Source organism: Takifugu flavidus, chromosome 1 (assembly GCF_003711565.1).
Source record: "Takifugu flavidus isolate HTHZ2018 chromosome 1, ASM371156v2, whole genome shotgun sequence".
Classification (NCBI taxonomy): Eukaryota; Metazoa; Chordata; class Actinopteri; order Tetraodontiformes; family Tetraodontidae; genus Takifugu; species Takifugu flavidus.
The window spans coordinates 3,392,372-3,419,484 of NC_079520.1; the positions used below are offsets into that span (position 1 = coordinate 3,392,372).

General features: G+C 42.1%; 1 protein-coding gene across 19 annotated transcripts in view; it reads left to right on the plus strand.

Annotated features, from left to right (window-relative positions):
• tns1b (tensin 1b) overlaps positions 1-27,113 on the plus strand; it is a 95,531-nt gene that overhangs the window by 21,221 nt on the left and 47,197 nt on the right. For 13 of the 19 annotated variants that reach the window (XM_057048163.1, XM_057048220.1, XM_057048235.1 and 10 more), the window contains exons 2-3: positions 6,441-6,555; positions 13,143-13,180. In XM_057048163.1, the coding sequence (XP_056904143.1) occupies positions 6,441-6,555; positions 13,143-13,180 (153 nt within the window). Of the gene's footprint in view, positions 1-6,440; positions 6,556-13,142; positions 13,181-19,402; positions 20,023-27,113 lie in introns of those variants that run through there. The other 6 variants (XM_057048273.1, XM_057048258.1, XM_057048278.1 and 3 more) reach the window with 2 other exon arrangements.

A 27,113-nucleotide genomic window follows, 5' to 3' on the forward strand; every position in this document is an offset into this window, starting at 1 on the left:
AATTCTGAGCTTTGCTTTCTTAAACAGAAACCTTATCTTTGGGTAAATGTTGAGATGAATAACTTGCTTAATATAGAGTTGAAGTAAGATGTCCAGACATGCATGCTGCACCAGGTCAGAAAATGACAATAGTTGGCTTAAAAGGATGTTACATACTTCTTTTCTATTAAATAGTGACCAACAAACCAGAGAAATTTAAATTAAAATAGAGGACAGCAAAAAAATAAAATCATTTAACAGCAAAAGGAGAATATGGACATCAGGTTTGCTCAGGATTTGTCTTTAAATCTGGGACATGGGAATCAGAGCCCTTCCTCACTACAAATCCCATGTTGTTTGGCACAACATCAGTTGTTATTTCAAGCTTAAAGACTGAAGAGATCTGTGGCTGTAGTTAAACTGTTGGTGGGATTAACGTGTACCTCTCGTATAAACATGTTTGCTCTGATATAGTTCCTTTAATTGGTCAAAATTCAGAAATGTCCCATTTCCCACTGGAGAAGAATCTGTATAAAAGTTGCATCCAAACAATCAGATGTAGTTCTTTCAAGGTGACTTTGTTGTGAAGTTACAGGTCTGGAAAGATTTCCCAAACCGTCTCTATAATCCCTGTTTTTGTTAATGGCGATATCTTGGCAGTCACCTTTCCAGGGTGGTTGCCAAACACAACAATGTGATAACAGCTGGTGCCTTTATTAACTATAATCAATGATTTACTCAGGAACCTGTGGAGAGCTTCATCCATCAAATCCCAGGACAAAGAGACGGCTGAACAACAATTTTTGTGTTACCCCATAAAAGAAAACTTTAATATTTGACTCAGACAGAGACCCCAGACAAGATGGCTGCTCAATATTACTCTCTTCTGGCTGCTTATCGTCTTTGAAATAGAATAAAAGAAGTTTCCCCCCCATTTCACTTCTGGATGACCGAGTAATTTCTTTCCTGCGTTCCACCTCACAGATGAAATACATGTAGGGAAAAGGAGGAAGCAGGAGGCTGCTTGGGGTACATTTTCCCCGCAAAATGAAAAGCAGGTGACTGTTCACTGAAGGACTATTTGGATTTTTGGAACGTGGAGAGCAGAAGAAAAGAGAGGAAGTAAAGATCGTGGAAGAAACAACTCTCTCCTTTTGAGTGTTTAGCTGTGAATTGATGCCTGTTGCTATTGTTCCATACACGGCTTACAGATAATGGAATCCCACAGGTTTCCTTTAACTATTGAACGTATTATGTCTTTTCAGATAAGTGAGCTTAAATCTTTAATTGGATCCAGGTCTGAATATACGTGGTCACTCTAATCAGATCTGTGTTTCTTCCTCACTGCTAATCTAGAAGTTTAATCTCAAGGATCTAGACCACCTGGCAGATGCGGGAGAATAGCAGCAAGAGAATACAGAGATCAGAAGGAAATAAGCATCTATTTCCGTCTTATCACCGCATTGAGGATAGGAAATTAACAGATGATTGATTGGCTCTTTTGTTTCAGATATTAAACCCTGATGTCTAACAGTGCCTCATATCTCTGGAACGCCATGTACTAATATTTATACACGTGCATTTAAGGCTGCTGTTTGTCTGACAGGAAATCATTTCTGACTAAATTATATGATCTAAAATCTGAGTCCAACCGAGTAGCCTCGTTTTGAGGGTGCTTATGTGGAGTTGGATTATGTCACTGATATACCAGTTGAGGGCGGCACGGTGGTGTGGTGGTTAGCACTGTTGCCTCACAGCAAGAAGGCCCCGGGTTCGATTCCCGGTTGGGATTGAGGGGACTTTCTGTGTGGAGTTTGCATGTTCTCCCTGTGCCTGCGTGGGTTCTCTCCGGGTACTCCGGCTTCCTCCCACAGTCCAAAGACATGCATGATTGGGGATTAGGCTAATTGGAAACTCTAAAATTGCCCGTGAGTGTGAGAGAGAATGGTTGTTCGTCTATATGTGGTAGCCCTGCGATTGACTGGCGTCCAGTCCAGGGTGTACCCTGCCTCCGCCCATTGTGCTGGGATAGGCTCCAGTCCCCCCGCGACCCTCAGTGGAGGAACAAGCGGTAGAAAGTGAGTGAGTATACCAGTTGATACCAGAGAAATAAGCACTGGCAAGCCCCTGAACCAGCCACCAGGTCAAGTGTGGGGAGCCATTGCCAATGCCAAATGGTTTCTTCTCGGTTTGTGCTCCAAGCTCCATGACCCCATATTTGGCATGTCTAAATGTAATTCCTTGCTTGGGACAAGCACTTTTCAAACTGCGTCCCTGTGGTGCCAAAAGATGAGGCAAGAATGAGACTTCCAATACAGACAGAGCTGTTAAAGTATTCGAACATAAGATCAGTTTTGTTTATTATACTCCTGACTAGTGATGGGGCTCAAAATCTGGGTCTATTGAAGATTTCTGTCTGAATCTGTTAGGAGACACTCAAATGTGAAGAGTAAAAGTGGGAGGGGGGCACACAGATGGTAACATGTGACTCTAACTCAAGTGCATCTGGATAAAATGTCCATCCGTGCACATGGACTCCCATATGAGGGACAGCAGTGTTCATACTTGCTGATTACGCAGATGACTGGACAGGTCTTGTTCTATCTTCTGGCACCGACAGCATGAACAATAGACTATTTAAACGTGTAAGGGGAGGGGGACTGTTGTGTCTCTGTATATGCTTTCTATTGACTTCATTCAGACTGTAGACCATCAATGAAATGCGGGGGGGGGGGACTACACATGCATGTCTTGTCAATAGCAGCTTGTCAGTCTGATATTCTCTTTGTCTTGACTTGGAACTTAATTATTTCAGCACAAGTGGCCCTTGTCTAATTGTAGGGGTTATGAAAGTTCTCAGTCATTTTTTTTTATTTTTTATTTTTTATTTTTTTAAAAGTTCGGCTACCCTGGTGTGAGTGTACACACGCACCAAAACACGCACACACACACACCAGCCTGCTTCCAATATATGAGGTAATTCATGAGGTGTTGAAAGTGGATGGCAGTGCAATCAGAGGTGAAATCAGTGTCTGTGCATGAGTCACACCTTGGAAGAGGTTGCAGTTAATAGTTTGAAGTTCTAAACTCGGGCTTTTGGTTACCTTATTGGGCTGGAATGTCTGTCTGGAAGCAGTTATAGATACTATAATATTACCCAACTGCTCCAATGATTCACAGCCACAGTTGGGGTCCAAAACAGGTATGTGATAAACACTCTTCTGTATGTAAAATAATCACCGCACACAAGAGTTTGGCATCAGGAGTAATCGAATACGTTGTTTTATTTAATGATTGCTATGAACTTGATACAGTTGTCATTGGCTTTATGGAATAATTGTAGCGTTAAGAAGGTGCCATCAATTGACTGTCAAGACTTTGTTGCTCAGTCCTGCAGTTACTTGAAGTTTTCGTGCAAGGAATGTTTTGCTTCTTTGCTGCTAATTCTAGTTTTGAGATGTTTAATTTCTTTTAACAGATATCTGGCTCGAAAGCCAAGCTGGTGTAGTTCAGCATCTCCTACAGTTTTTTTTAGTAAAGAAAAAAAGATTCTCTTGATAATTAGAAGAAACTGGGCTGTGCATCGTACACACTCGTGTGTAGATGACTGTGTGAGTGCCTCAGTGTGTCTGGAGAGTGTTTGTGTGTGTCTACACATGTTTTAACCGTGTGCGCTAATGAGCGTGAGGCTGGAGATTATGCGTTCCTCTCTCAGGGAACTGGAGCCTTTTCCCAGGAGCTGCAGTGCATGAGCTGAAGGGGGGTTATGTGTACACTCTGACCTCAGCTTTTGGGGGTCCCGGTTGCCTGTCTAAAACCATTTCCTTCCTTTGTAGTGCATCTGAGAGCCAGCGCTGTGATGTGAATGTGAAGGACTGAGGCCATTTGCATGTTTTTGCAGCATGTACGGAGAGAACATAATCTCTGGGTGTACTGGCAGGTCTTCTTTTCAACCTTAAATCAAACCCTCACCCCACCCCCCATGCCTCTGCCTCTCACTCATATCTCACATGCTCCAAATTGACCCCCAAAGCAACAAACAAGCCATGAGCACCAGGCGCATTTCTAATGATGGGAAACAATTAAGTGTTCACAAAAGGGAGCGTCCCTCTATACTGCCCTTTGTGGCACTTACACACTTGTTTCAGGTTAAGTGACTTAGGGTGGGTTTTGGTTAAGGCTCCGAGGCCTGGTGAAGTGTTCTGCCTTTTGTTTGGCTTTGCAAAGACGGATGTGTCGGACTACCAGCCATTGCGTGTAAGAATGTTAATTTCCTCATGTATTGATTCAATGAATGACAGCTTTGCTTATTAAAACGCATCTTCATCCCTGCAGTAACATGTGTACTATACATATCTAAAATTGCCTCCACTGTTTACATATGACATACATTAGCCCCTAATGGCTTGGGATAAAGAGCACTTGGCTGTTAATATAAATGACTTCCAGATACATCCCTTGGTTACTGCGTTCTTACTAATGCAGTCAGTGACATGCACTTTTAATCTAAATAGAATGTTTAATATCAGGAGTTCTTTTCATGTCACGTCTGCTGGGTGAATGGATGCAGACTGGGAGAGTGTGAGAAGGTTCACTACTGGTCACAGAAGCTGCTGAATAGACTCTGAGATTGACACATTTCACATTCTTACCGTGCGCGCGCGCCTGTACAGGCGTTTGTGTGCAAGTGTGTTTGTGTGCACGTGCAGGAGAGAAAGTGATGAAATGAGGAGTACTGCGAGCCTTCAGCAGAGCCTGATATAGGAATAGTGCTCCATCCAAAAAAGTATCAGCATCTCACCACACTGAGTGCATTTGGAACATTTACTTTTTAAATTGTTCTTTTATTCTGATTTACAGAGAAATGAATAACAAACAGACACTCGGTCCCCTCCACAGTCACCCACTCTGACTACTATTAAACCGACTTATCGCCCTTCCCAATCCTCTCAAATCCATGCCGAGACTCCTAACCCAGCAGGTGCCAGCTGGAACTTTGGCATGGCGGCACCTTCAGGAGCACCATGTATAGATGCCAGGCTGAGGGCCGCAGCTCTGTTGCCAACATGGTGCAGCCTGCACAGCCATGCTTCTTTATTTGGGCCTAACTAGATTAAACTAATCGTGTTATGTAGTGGCGAGGCGTAGCCGGGTGATGGAATGACTGGTCGGCTGGCCTGCTGTTGCCATGTGGATGTGAAATACAAACATTGAGCCGTCGTATGGAGCCGGATAAACATCTGAAGGTACATCAGGCAATTCTACAGGTCCAAATGAGCTCATTTGGTGTGGATGACTATTTGAGACCCAATAATGAATGAATAAATGCTTAAACTGCTTTGGCTATTACACATTATTTTCTACTGATATTTACGGAAAAACAGGCATTTTTGTCATCCTGGCAAGTAGAAAATATATTGTTATGATGGGTGATTGTGAATGGTTTCACAAAGGGAGAGTGTATGCATTTCATTCTTTGCTTCTCTCCATATGGGAATTCCTGTGAAAAGTCCTCCAATATGCCAACCACATGGCCATTTTTAGTCCAGTCTGGCATGACTACACGCCTAATGGAAGCCTTGTGTCAGGACAGGACGCTAATCCAGCACTTCCTGACATGGGATAGCATTTCTTTTCTCTCTGATTCCTCTGTAGAACACGTGCACATTATGGGTGTTTATAAATATCAAAAACAGGATATTCCCAAGTATTTATGTTTTGGATTGAGTGCGTAGATAATGACTACATAAGTTTGAAATGACAGCTGGGGTATGTGTACAGCGGGGATAAACACACGATTTTGACTTCCAAACTTCCCATTTGAGTAATCAACTAACCCCCTACACAACCTAAAGTCAGCAATCCCCTGGTGTGAGGTGCCACTGGGCTCCCTCATAGAACTCTGATTGAATCCTGAATTTGACCACTGCTTGGCTTAAAATGTGGAAGGCTGAAAGGAACTGGGGAGCTGTGATGCAAAACAGCAGGCCGCAGATAATGTTTAACTGAGGAGAGGGCGTGTTAGAGTTGCGTAAGACACCTGCCACCGGGAAATGAGAAATCCAAACAGCGTCTTCCTTTTTGAAGTTTCGTGCCAGGACTTAAGGGGATATTTTTACCACCATAATAAAGCTATGAATAAATCTTTCTCTAGCACTGTAGCATTATTAGAGCTATTTTTCATCCTGTCTTTCGTTCCCATACCTCAGTGATGGATAAGTATGGAACAATGGCATAAACTGGATGTGTAAAAGCAGATGTTGTTTTCCTCAATACTTTTGCTCTCATATTCTGCCACATATTAGGAAAGCAAATAAACACACTAAAAGATTGTTTGGCGCTGAGCTAAGTGACGCTTTTGTGGCCGAACACTTGCTTTAACAAACACCTGGACTCATTAAAGACACCAGGATTTTAACATTTCATCTCTTTTGTCTTTGTTGCTCTTTCCTGAACTGCAGCCAGAGGAGCTGGAGGCTCTTCACTCTCACACTTTCCGGGCGAAGACATTCAAGAAGGCCAAGCACTGCAGTGTGTGCAAACAGAACATCGGTGAAGATGGCCTCATCTGTAGAGGTAAAGCAGCTGCACAAATGTTCGATGGAAATAGTTATAACTGCAAATGGACCTATATTCTGATCATTTCACTACAATGGAAGAATCATAAAAAAATGTTGCTGCACACATCAAAGTAAACTACTTCAGTGCCCTTTAATAAAACACCTGACATTTAATAAAAGACGTTGGCTTCCCCAATCTTGCTTGCTCTGCTTTGCTTTTATCCCATCTAAATTCTTTTGGTCTAAAATTCTGGATCCATTGCCACTATTTTGATGTTTTTTCTCCAAAGGCATAAAAGAAGCTAAACTAGAGCAACGTTTAAATGAGTGCGAGCCATCAAAACTTGGTTAAGCTGCCAGTTCTTTTTCTTGCTTCTATTGTCTTATTGTTTTTGCAGGACTCCACATTTGCCAACTGGCTGAAATCGAAGTAAACCATGAAACAACAAACAATTGCAGGAAATAAAATGGAGATTCAATAATAGATGTGGTCACCATTTCCAAACATGCACTTGAACCTTCCCATCTGGTGCTCCGGACGGGTTTAAACAGAATCGAGCTCAACGCAGTGTTACCTTTAGTGGAAATGTCTGTTTTCAGACAGATAACAGCGACTGAAACCGTACGGAAACGGATGGATGTTTGGTTTGGCAGGCGAGGGGAGAATACTCAGCCTGCCCTTTCCCAAACCTGACACAGAGCAGGTAAATGTTTGAAGGCCACGGCGTCGAAAAACAGGAGAGCAGTAGACTGGTAGACAACATGAAGGCTTTGGGACACACGGATATTTAGGAAATGCTGTGCAATCACCTGCATTTTCACCAAGAACAGGAGTGCATGAATGTGAGCATAAGGTAAATGTGAGCCCTGATGCGCACGTGCATCTCACAGAAACAAGTACAATGCTTCAATAACAACTGGTTTTACTGCAGTGCTCACAGCAGTGCACTTGACTTTGTCCATTATTCTACTGGATAAATAATGTTCAGCCGTGGATGCAGACAGTTGCGTAAATGTCTACATAAAAAAGCGTAGGAGTGCAGCAGGAACCGCTGTGCACAAGTGATTTATGGCAGAAATAAACCCCTTGACAGGTCTGAGTTTGGGTCTGATTTAATTTAAGTTTAGTTGCTCATTTGACTCTTTCAGGTCAGACCAGGGCATGGTCACGTGTGTGTGCAGAATTCTCTTTTTGTTTTTATCTTTCCTGTGATTAATGACCCCCCCCCCCCCCTTTCTGCAAAAACAGACAACTGTGGCGTGGAACAAAGAACTATTTTCATTTTATTTTGCTTTAAGCTTTAAGTATCACACTGAAAAAATAAATAGAAAATTGCCCAAACCAATAAATATGATTTCTGGTACAGTTGACTGTGGGTTCAAAGGGAGGGACGTGTACTTTGTAGAACACCAACTTCCAGATCCAGTTTTGAGCAATTTGATCATGTAGTTATTTGGATGTAGATATTCAGCAGCCCGTGCAGCTGCATTCCCGCCTCTCTCCCACTGACGGCTGGGATGGACTCCGGCACTTGTGATGGACTTAATTAGGAGTAAGTGATGAATAAGTGCACTTTCCATTTCTCAGAACTGAAAGTGCAACAACCTCACAATTTTACATAACCATTGTGTTTGAGGCACTTTCTCTGTATTTAATCTGAATATCTGACACCCGATTCCCTATAGAAAGGTTACTGTAGCTGTCCAGGTTAGCTGTGGTTGAAATATCCTTTTGAATTCTTATAATATTTAACAATAAATTCAAATTCAGGCTTGGTTTTTCAGCATTTCCCTTTTTTTCTCTAATAACACTGCAGTCACATGGCCTCACAATAATGCAATCTCTTGGACTTCCTGTCTCTTTAGTGGTTGCCAGGATACAGGGGTTTAGTTGCTTTGACAATAGCATGTTGACGCAGGTCAGGACCGCAGTTTTCCAGTCAAAAACTGAAGCTCTTTGTGGTGGAGTATTTTAAGAGAACTTGACCTGAGGGCAGGAAGTGGCTTTTATATTCCCCTGCTGTGATGCAGGTCAGGATGAATCCATGTGTGCTGGGGTGGGCTGGTGCAACTCTGTTTTGAATTTTAAAGTTCAGCTGCAGAGTGTATGATCTAATGTTTAATCTAATTTATGAGAAAAAATATTTTAGTTATTATTAAACTCATCCCAGAGGGGTCTCTTTTCAGGATTAGTTTTGCAATTGGTGTTCTCCTCTTTCAAAGACAACTTTTCAAAGTTCAAAACGCTCTCTAACAATTCTGCAAAAGTCTTTTGGCAGCGCTTTTATGTAAGGGGTGTAGCTAGACATTCAACATAAACACAGAGCTTCAAAGAGTGGGCGGTGTGTGTGTGCGCCCGTGTGTGTGTAGGTTATCATAGCGCCGTTCTTGACGACTGAGCTCATGGAGCTGGTATGCAGCAAATCCCATATGGGTTAAAAATCAAACACAGAAAAGACTCACCACATATAGAACTTTAGCAGCGTTGGAGACGGGATCATCGATGAGGAGAAAGTCCCCCAACATAAGTGTGGTAAATGTAAATATTGCAGATAAGTCAGAGCAGGTATAAAAGGAATGTGTATTTTTCACAGCTGGTTCTAGTGAACTTTTAAGAAAAAGGTTAAAAATTCAGTTTAAAATTATGAATCAGAGATGAAGAATTCATAGGAAAACTACCATTGTGAGAAATCCACCAATGCTAATTAGATTTGAGTCTGAATTGTGTGTTTGTGTGTATGGGGGGGATCTCAAATTACCCCTGTTATCCTCGGTAGCACCGTATGCTGTACAGCACCACCAGAGTATGTTAATGTGAGCATCAGTGCTGTGGGGCAGCTCATTATCCTAATGGTTTAAGAAGAATATTGGTTTTCAGTGGCTGAGGGCTACTATGTCTCCCAGTCTAACGTCATTATGGTAATCTACCGGACTGACTACAGACTGACTTTTCATGAACTCTTGGCAGCAGATGGTGGCTCACTGTGATGTCCAGTGATTTATAGAGCCTGGAAACCACGCAGGTGAACTTTTGCACCGTTGTCTACCTGCCTGCACTCGTTGTTGCTCTGTGAAAACTGCCCAGTGCTGTTTAACCCCTAACATGACTGTACATTTTAATGTATTGTGCCAGCAGTGAAGGCAAACGTGGCAGCTGGTAATGTAGTTAGGGTGCCACCTGTCGGATGATTGCATGTATTGCAAGTCAACTACAGTTGAACCTTTTTCCAGATGCCTTTAAAATAAATTTTTTGCATTGCTCATTTTCACCTTCTTGGTGTCAGGGGGTGTTTCCTTGTCTTTTAGTAAAAGGTTATTGATATATCTTTTTTAGATTTACAATGATTCGTAATTTTTACTGCATGAAATATTGTGAAAATATTGGGAAACACTGGAAATTTTGAGTTTATGCCACAGAAAACAACATAAAATAATCATATTGTATATTGTAGTACTAAAGCAGTCACGATGTCATAATAACCAATAAAAGGAGAGCATGTGCGCTGCCAGGGGGCAGTAGAGTCTTTTTAAAACTTGATTCTGTGGATGCAACTTGTGTCTCGCGTTGAATTTCAGTCCGATGTGATTGTAATTTAACAGACTTTTTGTTTCATACATGTGTCATTTATATGGATAAACAAGGGAAAAGGGATGCTATTTAATAGGCAGTTGTGTCATGAACATGCACACAAGCACACAGGATGGGCACAAATACATGTGATCAAAGGTAAAAGCAGACGGATGACACAACATGGGTCTGTGGGGATTCTTCTTCAGGACTTTTCGTGTCCCGTTCAGGAATTTTACATGTTTGGAAAGTCAGCACCTGGAGCGAGGTGGGGCTTCACCCCCAGAACCTAGAACACTGGTGAACATGTGTAGGCTACACAATGAAACTCATGAGTCAGATGATGGAGGGTGTTGACAAGTGTGGTAATTACTCCTATTAGTACTACACAGGAACTGCTCTGAGTACTGAATGGTATGGAAACACCATCATACTGCAGTTCAGGCTTCTTCACTGCAGGACCAATCAGAACAATGAAGTAACGGTGGCATAATCAGGTTTACTGGTCACAAAAACACTAATTTGGGGAGAGAAACTGTGGGAAAGATGGACTAAGACACTTCAGGAGACTTTAATCTTTCTGAGCAAGACTTAATTTGAAGCTTCCTTGTGGATTTTTTTTCTTGTCTAAAAAAAAGAAAGAAAGTCTGTTAATAATCCAGTTAGTCCTGCTCAAAAACAATAAAATGGGATTAGGCATTTGAATTTCAACTACAAGTACAGCTTCTGCCTTGCCAATAGTGTATTGTGCATGAATTATATCACCCTTACATGCCCTGCAGGCCCCCTTATGAGAAACAAAAATATTGGCCCTTACGATCTGTATGTGTAATAAGAAAGCTAAAATGTCCTCAAGGTAGGAATATTTGAGACTGTCAGCTTAGAGAAACTAGATTTAGTTGTAAATATGCATGTACTTAAACATGGAATCTATTCTTTATACCCCTAAACTCAATTTTCTGTTTGTCTGTTTGGATAATTATGATTTCGGAAGGCTTTTGTGGGACCCAAAAAGCTTCCCCACTGTTCCTCATTCATGGGCGTCGTTGTAATAGTGTGACATGCTGTTCGTGTCAGTGCACGGCTTGTCCACACGTGAGTGCCCACGTGACGGTCCGGCGGCACATGAGGCCGAAGCGAAGGAAAGAGGAAGAGGAAACGCTGCTGCCCTGCCCTTTGATTGTGTTCAGTGTTCTAAGTGGGTCCAGCCCAACCCTGTGGGAGTATCCATGTATTCCAGGGAACAGAGGTGGGGTGGGACAGCAACCCCTGTCACATGCCCTCACCTCTGACTCTGGTGTTTGTAGACTACTGCTATACTCTGATAGCAGTTGGTCTTCACCATCACTGCCATGATGTGAGCTTTTGTTGCTCTCTAATTCTATTATTCATCATTTCCCCACTTGTTTGTTACGCTTCCTCCCTCTGTCTTTCTAATACGCACAAACACCCGCTCCTACAGGACCATGACCCCCTCTTCCTTCCCTCCACCAGGAACATTCAGCTCTGTTTATTCTCCAAAGCTCAGTTTCCTAACAAGGTAAAGCTCCAGCTGCAGCGACTCTGGCCTCGGCTATTTCACACCCAATATGGAAGTCCTGCTTCTTCCCATGTGGTCCATGAGTATTGTTTACAGGGGACTCACAGGCTCGGAATGGGGCTCGTGATGTTGGAGTCCCATCTGGAGTCCTTTGTCACAACCTCAGCTGAGTTGTTTTTAGATGCACTTTTATGTCTTGGATACTTGAAATGACAATTTCTTCATGCCAAAGATGCTTCGTTTTAGTTTATTTGTCAGCCTCTCGAACATCCACGCTAAAATAGACCATGTGAATCAAAGACCTCCATTCAGTTTGACCTTGAAAACCTTTAATACCTTTGAAACTCTTGGAAATGTATATCCACGGTGACAACCACATTTCAAGCTCTCTAATTAAGAAGTTTAAGATGTTACCCCCCAAGCACAAATATAGTCTTAAATAGAAACTAGCTGCTCTGTAATATAACTATGGATTTGGGTCAACAAAAAGGAGTTGTTTTTTAACTTACACTTTTTTTAGTACCGGTATATAGAAATAATTCTATCATTTCTATTTTCGTCTTAACCATTCAAGTAAAATTTTGTAACTCTTCAAACATCTGTTTGTTTGTGACCTGTTGAGTTTCTCACGTTAGCACCATTATTAACTCATTCATCCAGGTCTCACTTCTGATCTGTGTGGCTGCCTTAAACACGTGCAACGGGTTAACGTCTCTCAGGAAACTAACTAATTAACTAAGGGATTATGCTGGTTCCTTCTTTAAGAGAAGGTGTGTGTAGTGTTGTGGTGCTTTAAAATGACGTGTCCTAAACCCTTCCATCGTCTACAGCAACGCGTGAGAATTACGAGGTGATGTCTGGAGCTGCGGGGATTACAGGATTTTATTAACACACTAGAAATGATTGAAAAGTATATTAGAAAAACAGGATCTTCATCCGTACACACTGGGTTAGCATCAGTCATTTAATAGCTGATCATTGCAGATATTCCTCATTTTAAAAACTAGTCCAGGACGGGAAGGAACTGCTCATTACATTACATAATAGGTGGTGTGTTCCAGTAAAAGCATACCATCTCCTCTCTTGTTTGTGAAATGTACTCCTCTGCACAGTGAGATGTGTGTTTATTCTTTTTCCATGATAATTTAGGACTCAGGATCCAGGTGTTGCCTCCTGTTGACCTTTGTGTTTCCTCTTTAATTTTACCTCAGGAAAAAGGTCTCATCAACACGTCTGTGTGGGTTTTCTTTTTGGGCGGGGGGGGGTTTCTGGACTCGGCAACACATTTTGTACAAATGAACAAGGACATTCTGTAAAGATGACACTTTTTAATAACCTATCAACACCAGTCCCAACAAGATGAGGAAAAACAAACTTGCTTTTACCACGTGGGCTCTTGCCCTCTTCATGGCCTCCAGCTGCACACAAATGAGACTTAGATTAGGAAACAAGGCAGCAAAGTGATTTAATGTTCTCACCTTCTTTTTTTCTCTAGTGTGCCGGACAGCTTGCCATAAGAAGTGTGAAGTCAAGGTAAGATTCATGATTCATAGATTTGTTTTATTCACACCTTAACTACTAAACACGAAGAAAAGGTGTTTATTTTTCCATATATATGGAACAGGGAGCAAATGTACTTCTGTATTATAGTCAGCTACTGTTCTGTGCATGTGTGTGTGCACGTGCTGCAGCAGTGGACCTTCTGTAGTTTGTAATTGGCTAAGAAAAAAAATCTAAAGAATGTCTAAACAAGTCCTCTTTGTACCGGAATGTGTTTATATTGGAGACATGCTTGCGTCTTGGACATCACCCTGTATCTAAAAATAAAAGACCTCTGGATGAAGCAGCCAGTTTCTTCTTCTTGTCTTGGGATTCGAGTTACGTAGGAGAAAAACAGAGCGATGGAGGTGAGGTTCTTGCAGGGCTACCGCAGAGGGATGGATGTGTTTATCCCATGTGCAAAGTTCTAGCACAAAAACAATGAAAGCACACCTATGTAGGTACACACCCCTCATCTGGAAGCCATTATTTAAATTAGTGCTGCTTCCCAGGTTTGCCAGTTGCTCCCTTACAGGAAATGCCAGCGGTGCAAGACAGAGGCTCCTGCTAAATATGAGGTACATGACTGCAGTGCTTTAATAAGGATCTGAAAGTCACAAATGAATAAGGAGACATAATTTGGAATTATGAGGGGAAAAATAATACATTTTCATCAATCCGTGTCAGTTATATTGTGGGGATTGTCATTACAAATACCATTTAGAGGTTTAGAACATTTACATTTGTAATATCCAGGTTAAAATAGGCAAAATAAAGGCTATTGGTGTGTGTGTGTGTGTGTGTCTGAGAGAATGTGTGTTTCCATCAGATGTCATGTAGGAGGTGGCACTGAAGTTGCACAGAACATACTCCCTATGTCTATATCTTTAAAAACAGACATTCCATCACCACAAATCACAGGGGCATTTCCTTTCGTAAACATTCCGACCAAAAATGTCAAAGATTCGGAAGGAAGCAATTTACTAACAAGCTTGAAATGGGAAAACAAGGGAGTGACCATGACACTCTTGATCAGTATCTGCAGGGCAAAACTCTCATGTGTCAATAATGAAAAAAATATTAATACTATCCAAGCAACTCCGAAGTTAGTAACTCTTATTTAAAATAGTTAATGTCAGTTCCCTGCAGCCCCTTTTTACTCATTACTTCTCATTAAGTTTCTTCTCTCTATTTTACAGTCATATTACTGTTACCTGTTTCACAATAGAATTAAACTGTAACTGTTATTAATGTGTCTGAGTGTGAGGAGTTCCAGGTATCAACACATCCCATGTGAGCTTTCCAAAGGTACACAGCTGAAAACACCATCCCCACTCTTCATTAGTTCAGCCTCTGATAGTTTGGTGCCACTTGAAGTCAAAAATAAGCTGAGGTGCTGAGAACATGTGATTAGATTTCACTTATCCTCCGTTTCCTGATACGTGTGTTTAGAGAAGGAAATCACCATGTTCCACCGTTAATGAGTGCAGAGGTTTAGGGAAGCAAGTGTTCTTGGGACCGTGAGATCACGTTTGTTGGTTTGAGTGCTTTAGTTCCTCCTAAAATTCAGGAGGTCTGTTAATCACTAAACAACCCAAGTAATTTTACATGTATATGTGAGGCCTGTCAGATATATCTATAACTGTATCATCTGCATAGAATATTTTCTAGTATAACATGGAACCCATACATACATTAAATAAACAGATCATAAACAGACATTATTTCCCGACTTTTCTCTATGTGTTAAGTGTAAATAAGTTTCAGTATCTGTTTAGAATGATGAGTTTGTGTTATTGAAAGACAGAATATTTGTTTGATGAAAAAATTACTAGAGCCTTCAAAATTTAGGAGAGTGAGCAGCCAGAAGTCTAGATGTACTCAGGTACATTGCTTGGGTACATAAAACTCTGTTTATTCCATTATTTCTATTATCTTTGGATAAAGAAATATGTGTTTGAGGTCATCCGTTCCAGATCCAAACACCTGTATTCACTCATGTGAGCGTTTGAAAGAGAACATCGCGTCTGGAGTTGGCCTCCTCCTCACCTGCTGATCACAGCTTTGATTTATAAATACTCTGGCACCAGCAGAAAGGTAGACTTTAAAGAAAACATCCTTCAACTTGAGTTAAAGCTCCCGTCGCGACCCGCCTACGTTGGGCTGAAGTTCCTGAAACTTCATATTTCAAATGGTTCTGTTCTATTGTTCTTGTCCATCTGGAGTTGCATCTGATGGATTTTTATACTTCTGATTTATCTTGAGGGTTATTCAGGATTGGTTCAACGCGTTACCTTAAACCATGTATATTTACAATAAATATTAAGATTTAATTACAGACTATAATTACAGGAGCTAAATCCAAAATCCAGGTTAAGTCTGGGTTTTTGACATTCTAGGATGTTTTTTCCCCTTTTTCCTCATGTTTCCAAATGGGTTCTGTCATGACATGGAAGTTCACACACCTAAGTTGGCTCAGTCTCCCCCAGCTGTTAGCAGCTGTGACAACCATGGCTAGTTAGTTATGGCAAAGCAACATGTTGCTTTTGAGGAACCTGGAGATCTGCATATTGTATATCTTAGTATCCCAAGTTCTAAAGAGCTGCCAGTGAATTTGCAGGATCTGTTTTTTATCTTTGTCATAAACCAATGTGTAGTTCTTCCGGCATCTTTTAGTTTAGCCAAAGTGTGCTCCAGAATAGGCCTAGTGTTAATGTCCAAGGTGGGATTGCTGACGTGTCGTAATATAATGAGAAATCCCAATGGACAGAACAGCCTCAAAATCGGTTTCATTGCATCTTGTCGTTTTTCCTCAGCTGCAGCTGTCAAGATCATTTGGCGTGACTATCTTTTTTCCACTGGCATCCTTTGGAGTCCACCTTAAATTTTATTAAACATTAATTGGAGACTGCAAAACCAGAAAGCCGAGTTGTAGCCTTAGCTTAGTATGTGCAGAATAACTCAAGGTAGTCCAAACTAGCTAGTCTTGTTTTCTATTTGTTTTATCCAATTAAGGATGGAGCAACACTGTTTTAAAGTCATAACCCATTTATTATTATCTGCCTATGGCTCATTACATAACCCAGGGTGAAAAGTGGTATTGAATTCCTGTAACAACATTAACAGCTTCCTTCCTCCTCTCTGCAGCGGATGAAACATGGTGAGAACTGAAGCTTACAGTAGGAAGGGAAGCAGTGGGGGGCAGGGAGTGAACGCTTTTTAATAATAACATACAAGCTGATGTGATTCGGTTACGATGGAGGCAGGAACCGGTGAAAGGGACACAGGGTGTGGCAGAGACTGTGTTGTAGATTGGTATTCTTCCAATGTGGTCGTGCAAATTAGCTTTTACAGTTCTGTGTAAGTGAATTTGCAGTCACAGGACAGAAAACACGTTTACCGTTCTGCCCATAATGACATCAAGCAGGAGCACAACAGCAACGTGTGCATGTGACAAATCACATGCTTTCTCTTCCCGGAGTCCATATTGGATTTAAAATTCAGCTTCTTTATTTAGATTCTTACATTTTCCCCACCTTTTTTCTACTCCCCAATTAACCACCATCAGATTAAAGTCTCATGGAAATCATATCATTTATGCCCATATAGATGCTTTACACGACCAAACAAGGATTTTTTTAAAATTTGTTTTCTATCTATTTTCCATCTTCCATCGAAAAAGCTTTCTTAAAATAGCAAACTTGGGTCTTGAAATTCCAGACGGATACGCAACTACAGTCTAACCATCCAGGGAAGGATGGTTGTGATGGATATGACAACCTCGGTTGCCAGTAACATCGGCAGAAACAAAACAAATTCAGAAAAACAGGAATGCAAAAAAAAAAAAAAACTGAAATACCAGCCCCAACAGATGTTGAAGGGTAACGCCAAACCGGTCCCGGTAGTGCCCAAACTGGATGAACGCTTTCATCCAGACAGAAGACAGAGTGGGCCTACAAGCACCAGAGGAACTGTGGGGACAGTCCCAACCCAGCGGTACGAATCTGATGTTTATGCATCAGCACCAATATGGGTGTAAAAATTACGCCACCAAGAAGAAAACCAGAGGTTCAGCTACTGTGTTTTAGGGCTTCATGGAATCCAAAACAATCATTCGTCAGCGTTAGCTGCTTGTGCTACAGTGTGAAGGTTATTGGATTACACAAGGAGCCGTGGCTTTCTGCCATGTGTTTAGTAACTGCGTGGTCGTGACTTGTGCGTGGATACAGGGGAGAAAACAAACAGAAACACCCAGCGACATGAGCCTGCAGAAACAGTTGCACATATAACATTATCAGTTATTTCCTCTGCCCTCCGAATCAATTTCAAAACCTTTATTTTTGTCGAGGAGCGGCTCTTGGGCATGTTTAATAAGAGGAAAACGAAGGAGAGAAAGTAAAAGATGGTCAGGTTCAATTTAAATCTGTCATATCCGATCAACATGCTGTTTGGGTGTTTGAGAATGTTCCACTGGCCGGTGGGCTGAAGCCATCTGTTCGGCTCTGTTGCTGGGAAAGCCTGAGTCACACGTGTGAAACTGGACTCCAGACATTTCTCCTTCCCCATGCCTCTCCACCTCTTTCTTATTGTTCATTTATTAACATGTTTGATTTCTGTATTTTAATGCTAATTCTTTCCAAGTAACTGCCATGGTAGCTTTAGTTAAACTTGAATTTCATAGATTTATGCACAACCTTTAATGAAGTCAAAATCGAAACAGAACAAACTTTATTTTGAAAGTTAAGTTGTCAGACATGAAACTGTAGTTACGGCTCTGTTATCATGTCTAGCACAGCCGTCCAGCATCTGCAGATGTTCATACCAGTCCAAGCAAAGGGGACATTTTTTCTTTGGAATAAGCTAAAAAAGTGAAGTTTTTATTTTGAAATCCAAGCAAAAGACAGGAAGTGGCCCAGACTTGGCCTTACGCGCAGACAGATAATTTTCACATGTTTTCAATACCTAGCCTACAGAGGTGGTATGTGTAATGGCTTTGAAGTGAGCCGAATAAGAAAAACAAGGGGAATTCCCACTTCCCTCAGACCAGCCGGGTCCCTTCATTAAAGGTGTTGTGTCGCTATAAACAAACATGTTGTTCAGCTACCGTGAACCATATGTCTCCCCCCTGGTGGCCCTGCCTTCATTCCTTCCTGGCCCCTTGTCATTAATAGCGTATTAAATAATGCGGACTTATCCAACATCTGGTGAACACAGCTTCAAGTAAAGGTGCTACTTTTGGAGCTCCGCCCCATGAAACTTCAGGGAAACATCAAAGGCGGCGGCCATTCTTTCCAGGTTGCGCCATAATGTGCTACAAATTTATAAAGACGTCCTCGTCGGCTACTGTTTAATAACTGCCAAGGCTGTGGAAAATCGAGTGGTGTGTATGACGTGATGGACGTGATTCCAGTGTTTGTGAGATGCTCCTGTGTCTTTCCTCACAATGTGCCAGATTTAAAAGGCGTTCGGGGCAGCCTGGTGCATCACAGATCAGATCTGGTTACAGATCTGGTTACTCTGGCATTTTCACTCTCTTGTTCGAGATTTTTATATAAACGGCAGGATGTAATTTGACAACTTTGGATGTTCCAGCGTGTTTCCTTGTTTTATTTGTAAAACTAGAAAATGTCATGTGAGTGCAACGTCCCTCCTCATTTAGACTTAAGCACAAGTGGAACAGGTTAAGATGCACACTGATGAAACCATAGAGGATGATGCCGCTTGGACTGGTCAAATGAACCAAGATATGGTCTTTCCAAAACTTTCCTCACAACGACAACTAATAAATGACGCCACATTTCTGTTGGTCAACGTGTGGGATTGAATTCAAGGATTATTTGCTTGCAGGACAGATGACTGAATGGGGAAAAAGTGTCCCGTTGACATTGTTTGACAGTATAATTGCTAAAATCAATGTATTTATTGGTGGTGTCTGTCTACTGTAGCATCTGGTGTGTGCGTGCGTGCGTGTGCGAGTGTGTGTGTGTGTGTGTGAGAGAGAAAGTGAGAGAGCAAAGGAGCGACACGGGAAAGGGGAGTGGAGAGAGAGAGAGATTCATATTTAACCTGTAACTTGAGAAGCTGATAACAAGGAGAAAGTGAAGAATGAGTTCTTGAGTTGTGTGTGTGTGTGTGTGTGGTGTGTGTGTGTGTGTGTGTGTGTGTGTGAGAGAGAGAGAGAGAGAGAGAGAGAGAGAGAGAGGGAGAGAACCAACGCGACGGAGAAAGGAAAGATCTGCGCTTTCGTCTCCTGTCCCTCCACCCTCCTGATCTCCCTGGGAAATTCAGCCCAATATTTTTTTTTCTACTTTCTCGTTGCTCATGTGTCTCCCTTTTCAGGAGGAGGGTAAAATGTCCTGAACAAGAGGGAGGAGAAAAAGAGGGAAAGGGCTCCAGCATAGCTCACAGCCAGACTCTGAGTGCTTATTCAGTGCTGAGTGCTACTCTGCACCTTTTCCAGCTTGGGGATGTTAAGATTTGCTTTTGGCTGTAGTTCTGCCCACTCTCGCGCCGACACTTAAAGACTCTTTAGACATTTTCATGCTCATTTTCCTGGAGGAGGAGTGAGAAAGCAGCTAGATCTATTAGCCCGGAGGCTGAAGACACGCATCTGATCTCCTTTCTCAGCATTCACACACTCATGTAAAGTCCTTCAGCAGTACGGCAACACTGAGTGGATTTACTGTAGCCTTAGTGGTCTGGTTGGAGCAGTGCCGCACAGAGGGGGGAGGACGATGCAGGACTAGAACCTATTTGGACAGAGAACCAGAGAGCCAAAGCCAGGACACACACAGACACACTCACACTGAAACAGGATGGCCACTGCGGTGTTTCAGGTAGGAGCACGGCTGTTTGTGTGGTATTCGAGTGCCCGGCTGCGCTCTGTTTAGCAGCAGATAATTGGCTGTGTGGATCAGCTTGATTCGGTGTGGGGGAAGAGAATACTGAAAATGCTGTCAGATGTTCTGCTGCAGCTTACATGGTGTTTATGGAGGGGTACAAAGTTTATGCGGGTGGATGTGCGTTGGTCTGTGTATCGTCACAGCTGAGGGCAGTGGGCTTTTTTTTAATACTTGTGTGTGAAGCCTGTGAGGTGACGACAGGATTGTTGCACCAGGGCTGTAGACACTGTGGCAACATTTTAACGTGAGCAGACCTAATTTGGCATTGATTATGCTGTCCCCATTGTTTGCTAATGCATTGTTCATTTACGAAGCCTGTTTGTTCGGCTAAACAATGATTGCTTTACTGCCGTTGTTTAACACTTAAACCCTGACATCACAGGCATCAACAAACAAAAAGGCTTTTATAATTTATTGACATTACAGACCATTTTGCTAGTTTCAGTTATTTAACATGACCCACGACAGGTGTCACTTGTTGCCAGAATATCAACACTTTTCCAGACACACGCTTAATCCTCCCGACATTTTTTCATACAGTATGTCACACATGTGCTAGCATACCGCAATTATCTTGTAATTCAGCCAATACTCGCCAGTAGCCACAGTCTGTGTGAGACACACACGGACACAATCTGTCAGACGACTGTTTTCGAACATGGGAAAAGTGAGGTAATAAGGGTATTTGTATGCAATGTTTGTGCCTGTGTGTGGTCTCATTGGCTTACCTTTCTGTAGTTCTTGGCCCACCATCATGAAGTAGATTGATGGTGTTCCTCTACTTCTCTTTTCATTTTCCACTTTGCAAGGTACACTAGACCTTTCAGGCCATTGAAGCTTTCAGCAGAACGTACAGACGTGACACTTTCTGAGGTCCAGACACAGTCTGGAAAACAAGCTATCAACACATGTGGTAGAACATCGCACTTCATCCCCTGAAAATGCCCGTGAGAACATGTGTCTTTTAGCTTTCGCCGAATGATAGGAGCGAGTCTGGAGCTGTAAACTCAGGTGCAGTTCATCACAACGGGCCTTTCAAACATTTCGCAGGAAAAGAGAAAGCATGAGAGAACCTGACAGCACTTAATAGGGAAGTTTCGGCAGCTATGATGAAACAGAGGGAAAGAATAAGAGACCATTGTGAAAGTAGAGCGCGTGCTATGCATCACTGTTCGGTTTTTGTTTGATTGTTTGGTTATTATTTTAAGGAGGATTTCAGGGTGTACCGCCACCATGTGATACGTGTGGGTGAATTTCTTGTTTCATAAGTACATTTCTATTACTTTTCCCACAGAGATTAATTGATGTCTGTGCTGTTTTGTGTAGCACTTAGAAATATTCAGCGGTGAAATGTTGTGTGTGATTACAATACCAACAGGAATGATGCTGTTTAAGTGCACCGTGCAGCTCTGACACTTGCATCATCATCCCGGATTGAACGACTACACTGTTAGAGCTGTGCAGACTGTGTTACTCTCCTGAGGTTTTTTTCTCCAAATGTGCTGATTGGAGGTGAGACTAAACTTGATCCTCTTCATACTTATTGAGGCAGAAGTCTAGAATTGCTGACACTTGTTGTGGTAACTGCCCAGTGTTAGTTTAGTTACATAATCCCCAGTCAGTCTTTACTAGTATACACCAAATTGCTTCTAAGTTCCATTCAGTGAGTTTATACCTTGAGGGAAATGTGCCCCCCCCTCCCCCATCCCCATAATAATGGTCGGCACAGCTCAGTGAAAATGATGTCCACACTTGATTAAAGTAACGTTTGAAAACCGGGGCCCCTCTGTAACTTAATGAGTGCACGCTGACATCAAGTTAGGAACAAGTAAAAGAGACGCCATTATCATCTGAGGACTTAATCATCTTATAATTGGATTGTATGGATAAAGCTCTGTTTCCATTTTAACCACTTCCAGAGGGGAGTCTCTGTCTTTGCGGCGAGGACAAGATAGTCTTCACTGGGTTTTTAAGTACACAAGGACAGTCTGGGGCCGGAGTTGATGGGATCAGTAAAGATGGAGCCATCAGATGCGAACCGTAAATTCAAAATAACGATCTAAAAGATGCTGCAGTGTAATTGATGTAAAAATGCTTATGTGATTACTATCGCATGTTATTGGATCCAAAGTTAAACTTGTAAGGCTTTGTATACAGTCTAATATCTGATAATGGAATCCAGCCTTCATTGCAAGCATTCCCTGACCAAGATCAATATAACGCAGCACGGATGACTCCTGATTGTATGGGAATGGTGTGCCTCCTCTGGCAGGGAGCCTTCATGCTGGACTGGATTTCACAAGGGAACATTTTTCATCATTAGCCTCTGCCAGGGAAACAGTGCTCCAGTCAACCCCTGGTCCTCCTATAGGCAGCGCATGATAGATGTTTAATCACACGCAACCACACGCTGCCAGGACAGGCACAAGGGAGCTTTTAGGAAGGTGTGTGTGTGTGTGTGTGTGTGTCTAGGATTAGGGATAAAGCTGTGGTCCATGACCATATAAAATCAACATCATGAATTGTCATGCTTTTCTGCTGATGTAATCCTTTCCCTTGTGTGAGCCTGTGTGTCTGTGCATGTTTCAGACACAAGTCCAAGTCCTGCCTTTCTGGTTTATTGCATGAAATCAGAATAAAGGCAAAGAAACGGAAACGTACTCTCACTCCAAAATGTCAAAAATGTCACCATTTTAAAAAACCTTTTTCTGAAAGTACATTAAATGATTCATTCATGCAAAGCTATAGGTGATTAATAGCTGCACCCATATTCATTTTCACAAAAGTCATAAAATTGTTTTACACTTGGGATACTTTAAATTTTAAATATATTTCCTTTGAATACAGACCATTAATAATGCAAATAATGTGAAGCTATACCAAACAGTATAGCTAGTATAGGACTTTTATCACATCCAGTCAAATGTGAAAAGCAGATTTGACCCCTGTTGAGTTCGGAACCTTGAGACTGTAGTGGCTCCCCGCTCAACGCTTCAGGATGTTGTAATACATTAGATTTCATCATTCTTTGAGTGGGACTAGAGTCACACCCACTTGGATTTACCAGTGAACCAATGCACTTTCCCACTTTTGGGGTGGAAAGTCGTGGTCATTTATGCTCAGCTCTAACTGCAGGCACTTGCCCAATGACCCTGCTTCTCCCAGCAATTTGTCCTCCAGTCATAGCGTCAGCATTAAGAGATGAATGGTCTTTGCAGACCCTCACAGTCTAATGCCACTGAACAGAGGAATTCCTTATTTCCCCTCTCAAATGAGAAACTTTATAGTGAAATGTTTAATGACGGCTAATCTTCCAAATGCGTCCATGCAATCAAGCTGATAGTCTGGGTGTAATGACCGGCCGACAATAGACAAGGAACACATTTAAAAGAAGTGCAAACTCTCTGATTTGGCCAGGTTATTAAGGTCACATTTTTATCACTACCTTGACAACTGTAGATGTCAAGTTTCTCAAGTATCTTTGATGTGCATGTTATTAAATTATTGCACTCTGTACCTCTTTGTTCCAAAACAGGGGAATTAAAGGAAAATGACAGTCGCCAGAGGCACGAGGGGGTCTGGCTAAAATCAATTGAGCCAGTGATTCCCTTCTGTAAATATTATTTGTAAAGATGGTATTCGATCTTTCGGCAAAGGGAGAACTAGTTAGTTGAGTTGATCTGCAGAGCTTGTTGCGAGCAGTTTCATTAGGGCGCTGATTTCCTTCTCCATTATTGCGCAGATGTTTCAGCAATCATTTGTTCGTCTGCGTTTTACCTTTACAGCAGGGTCCTCACTTCCCCAGATATCATCTGTATAGATGGCATGAGGTCTTTCCACAAATGAAGAGCAAAGTTAGCCAAGATAATCTGCAGCCGTTGGTTGAAGCAGTTTTTCTTTTTTTTTTTTACTGAGCATCTCTTCCATCTTTGGCCTGGGTTTTATTTACATGTCTTTAAGACGGTCGCTTTCATGTCAAGTCAGGAAACAAGACACACTTTGACTGGATATCAAAGGTCAGCATCGCCTCTGAACCATGACCCTTGATAGCTGCCATCCTCCAATACCCACACCCTCCCTGTTGCTCCTGCCAGACAGCGAAAGTCCTGCTGAATGTGTAAATTAGCCTGCTGGTAAATGCTGGCTGTTGGCTAACAGGGCCTGGGAAGGGAACGCGACCCCCGCTGTAACTTCAGAACAAAAGAACAGAGCTATGGCTTCTCCCATCTCTGTGCAGCCGGTCCTGTCCAACAAAGAAGGGCTGAGAATGAACAGGCGCTCCAGGTTGGCAGAGAGCCACTGAGAGTCCAGTCAGGGAGGGAAAAAAAATACAGAGGCTTTCACATATACATCAAGCGCAGGGGAGGGAAAACTACCTCAAGTTTATTTCTGTTTTCTTAGTATTTGCTTATTTTCTCTCAGGATGACTTTATTTCCAGAAGTAGCTCATAGCTTCCTTTGTCTTGACTTGTTTGACCAACAGTCAGAAATCTGAAGAGCAGCACAAATACTGTGGTTGACTTCACTAGTGACAGGTAACTCTACAGTGAGAGCAGGGAATACAACTAATACAGTGAGCTAATATAATGTGTAATAATGATGTTGCCAACAACATTCCTAGACTACACTGAAGACCTGTTAAAACAGTATGTAGTTGAGTATTTTTCACTAGTTTTAGATGCCGATTATCTGTTTAGGTTACATTTGTGTCTGCTATGTGTTCTACATCTTAACACGTCAATAGATGAGCAGTCTGGGTGAAAAAAGGTCAGAAGCCCCTGCATACATAAATTATCCTAATCCAGCATAAATACCCTCTAAAACTTTGCAACGCTGTGGGCTGTTAATGTCACATTATGCAGCGCAATGCAAATTTTCCAGGAATTTCCACCTGGAATTTCCAGAAGCTGCTGTGAGCATTAGACAGGAGGAAAAAAGTCTAATCAGGCTGCATTATTAGGAGAATGTACTGTAGGTATAGTAGGTGCATGAAGAGTGTGGAAATGATCTAAAGTGAGCACATTTAGGAGGCGATAAGCTACTCCTCCATTATTCCTTCGATAACATCCCAATAAGACCATCCAGACATGCACTCTGCACCACCGCAGCAACAGCAAAGCCTCCTGTGACTGGTTATAGCTCACAAATTCAATTTGCACACTGGATAGTTCTGCTGGGATGTTGCAGATGCAGGAGCTGGACAAACATAAAAGTCCCACCAGACTCTTGTTTACACGGCGGCTCTGAAAGCTGATTTCAGTTTTCCTTTTTTTTTGTAACATCTGTCCTGGTACATTTATGGAGGGAACAAACTGCACAGTAATTATTTGACTTCTTGGAGGAAAAACCTGGAATGTGAGAGGTTTAGATTCGACTATTTGTGCAGTTAAACTGGAAGTCCATTCACACTGTATTGAATAAAAGCTTTTTTGTTTGAATAAACTCAGTTATTTTAAACACAGGACTGTATTGAAAAACCTTTTGCACAGAGCTTTTATGGCAGGTTGTTTGTGTAACCATATAAAGAGTCAGTTTCTTTGAGACTCCACAGCACTTGTGTCATTAGTTTTAACTATAATTCAGATCTGCCATCAGTTACATAATATGCTTGTGCCTGTAGTGTGTCAGAACGTAGCAGGACGCCGGTCCCACGTGAACGCAGCAACGTCTGACACGGACTTTTGTCTGAAGGAAATGGGCCCTTGTTTATTGCTGTTTACACAACCATGTACGGAATGTAACAACACAATTATTCCTTATTATATTAAACTCATTTGAATACCCTGATAACATCAACACACATTCTTCCCAGACCTCCTCCCTACACAAAACAGACAAAGGCTTTTTGGAGGGTTTTATCTAAATGAGTGGATGTTCAGCTTCACTGGGCTGCATTGATCGCTGTTATTAATGCAAATTACTTTTATCAGAAAGCCGCCTGCTGGATTCAGAGGTAAAAAGAGGCATTCCTCTTCTTTTCTTTGAAATGCCCCCTCTTTGGATCCCTTATAGGTAGGGGTAGAGTGGAACACGACATCACCAGTACCCAGTCATTTATTTGAACGTATAGCACACATAGGTGTGTTTATAGTGGAATGTATACATGCCACTGGGAGGGACGGGGGTTGGGGGTTTTGGCTGGAAACTGCTCTTGACTGGGCAAAGAAAATCGAGGCTACCTCTAGAAAGAAAAACATAGTTATGAAAACCATTGATTCAGGCTGTGTCAAATAAAAGGTTAAAGTTATTGTGACTAATTTGAGTCAGACATCAACGCTAGAACACTAATGTCAGGTGATCGGAGTGATGAAGGGGTTCCTGCTCTAAGGTTAGAGACCAAGGATGTGTTAACAGTAGCAAAATTGGACTCGCATGTCACAGATCTTCAAGCAGGCCCACGAGAAATTGTCCAGAACGTTCCACGACAAAGTAGGCTTTGTTGAACTTGAGGAGGGTCAGGGTAAAGCTCCAAAAGCAGATGAGGGGCAGAATAATATTGAGAGTGATTTACATATACGCAGAAATGTCAGAAAGTCCAAATCAAGATGTTCTTTCTCGACAAGCATATCCATCAGGTGGTCCATGCAGGTGCAGGTCCCGGATTACTTGGAATCATTTGACTGTGACTGCCAGCGTATGGCATGCAAGTGGACAAGATCACACATCTCCACGGCATGAGCTCTATCACCCAGGAATACTGTGCAGGTGTGAGAAGAGCATGGCATACTGTTGTGTGTGAAGTGATAAGAATGGGGGGGTCAGAGGGGGAAATCTGTCTAGCCTTATTACTGACTGGTTGGAATAACTCGTAATAGAAGTGATTCTAGCCAGATGGGGTTGCCTGTCAACTGCTGAATAAACTCTGCTGTGCCAGACAGTGTCTCAAAAACAGAGACACATTCCAGCGTGATGCCATCGTTCAAGGAAGTTGTTGATACGGAGGGCAACTTTGGTAGAGTGCAATCATGCAGCAAGATCTAAATGTGCTCATATATCTACATTTCTCTGAAAATGCAGAAAGGGAA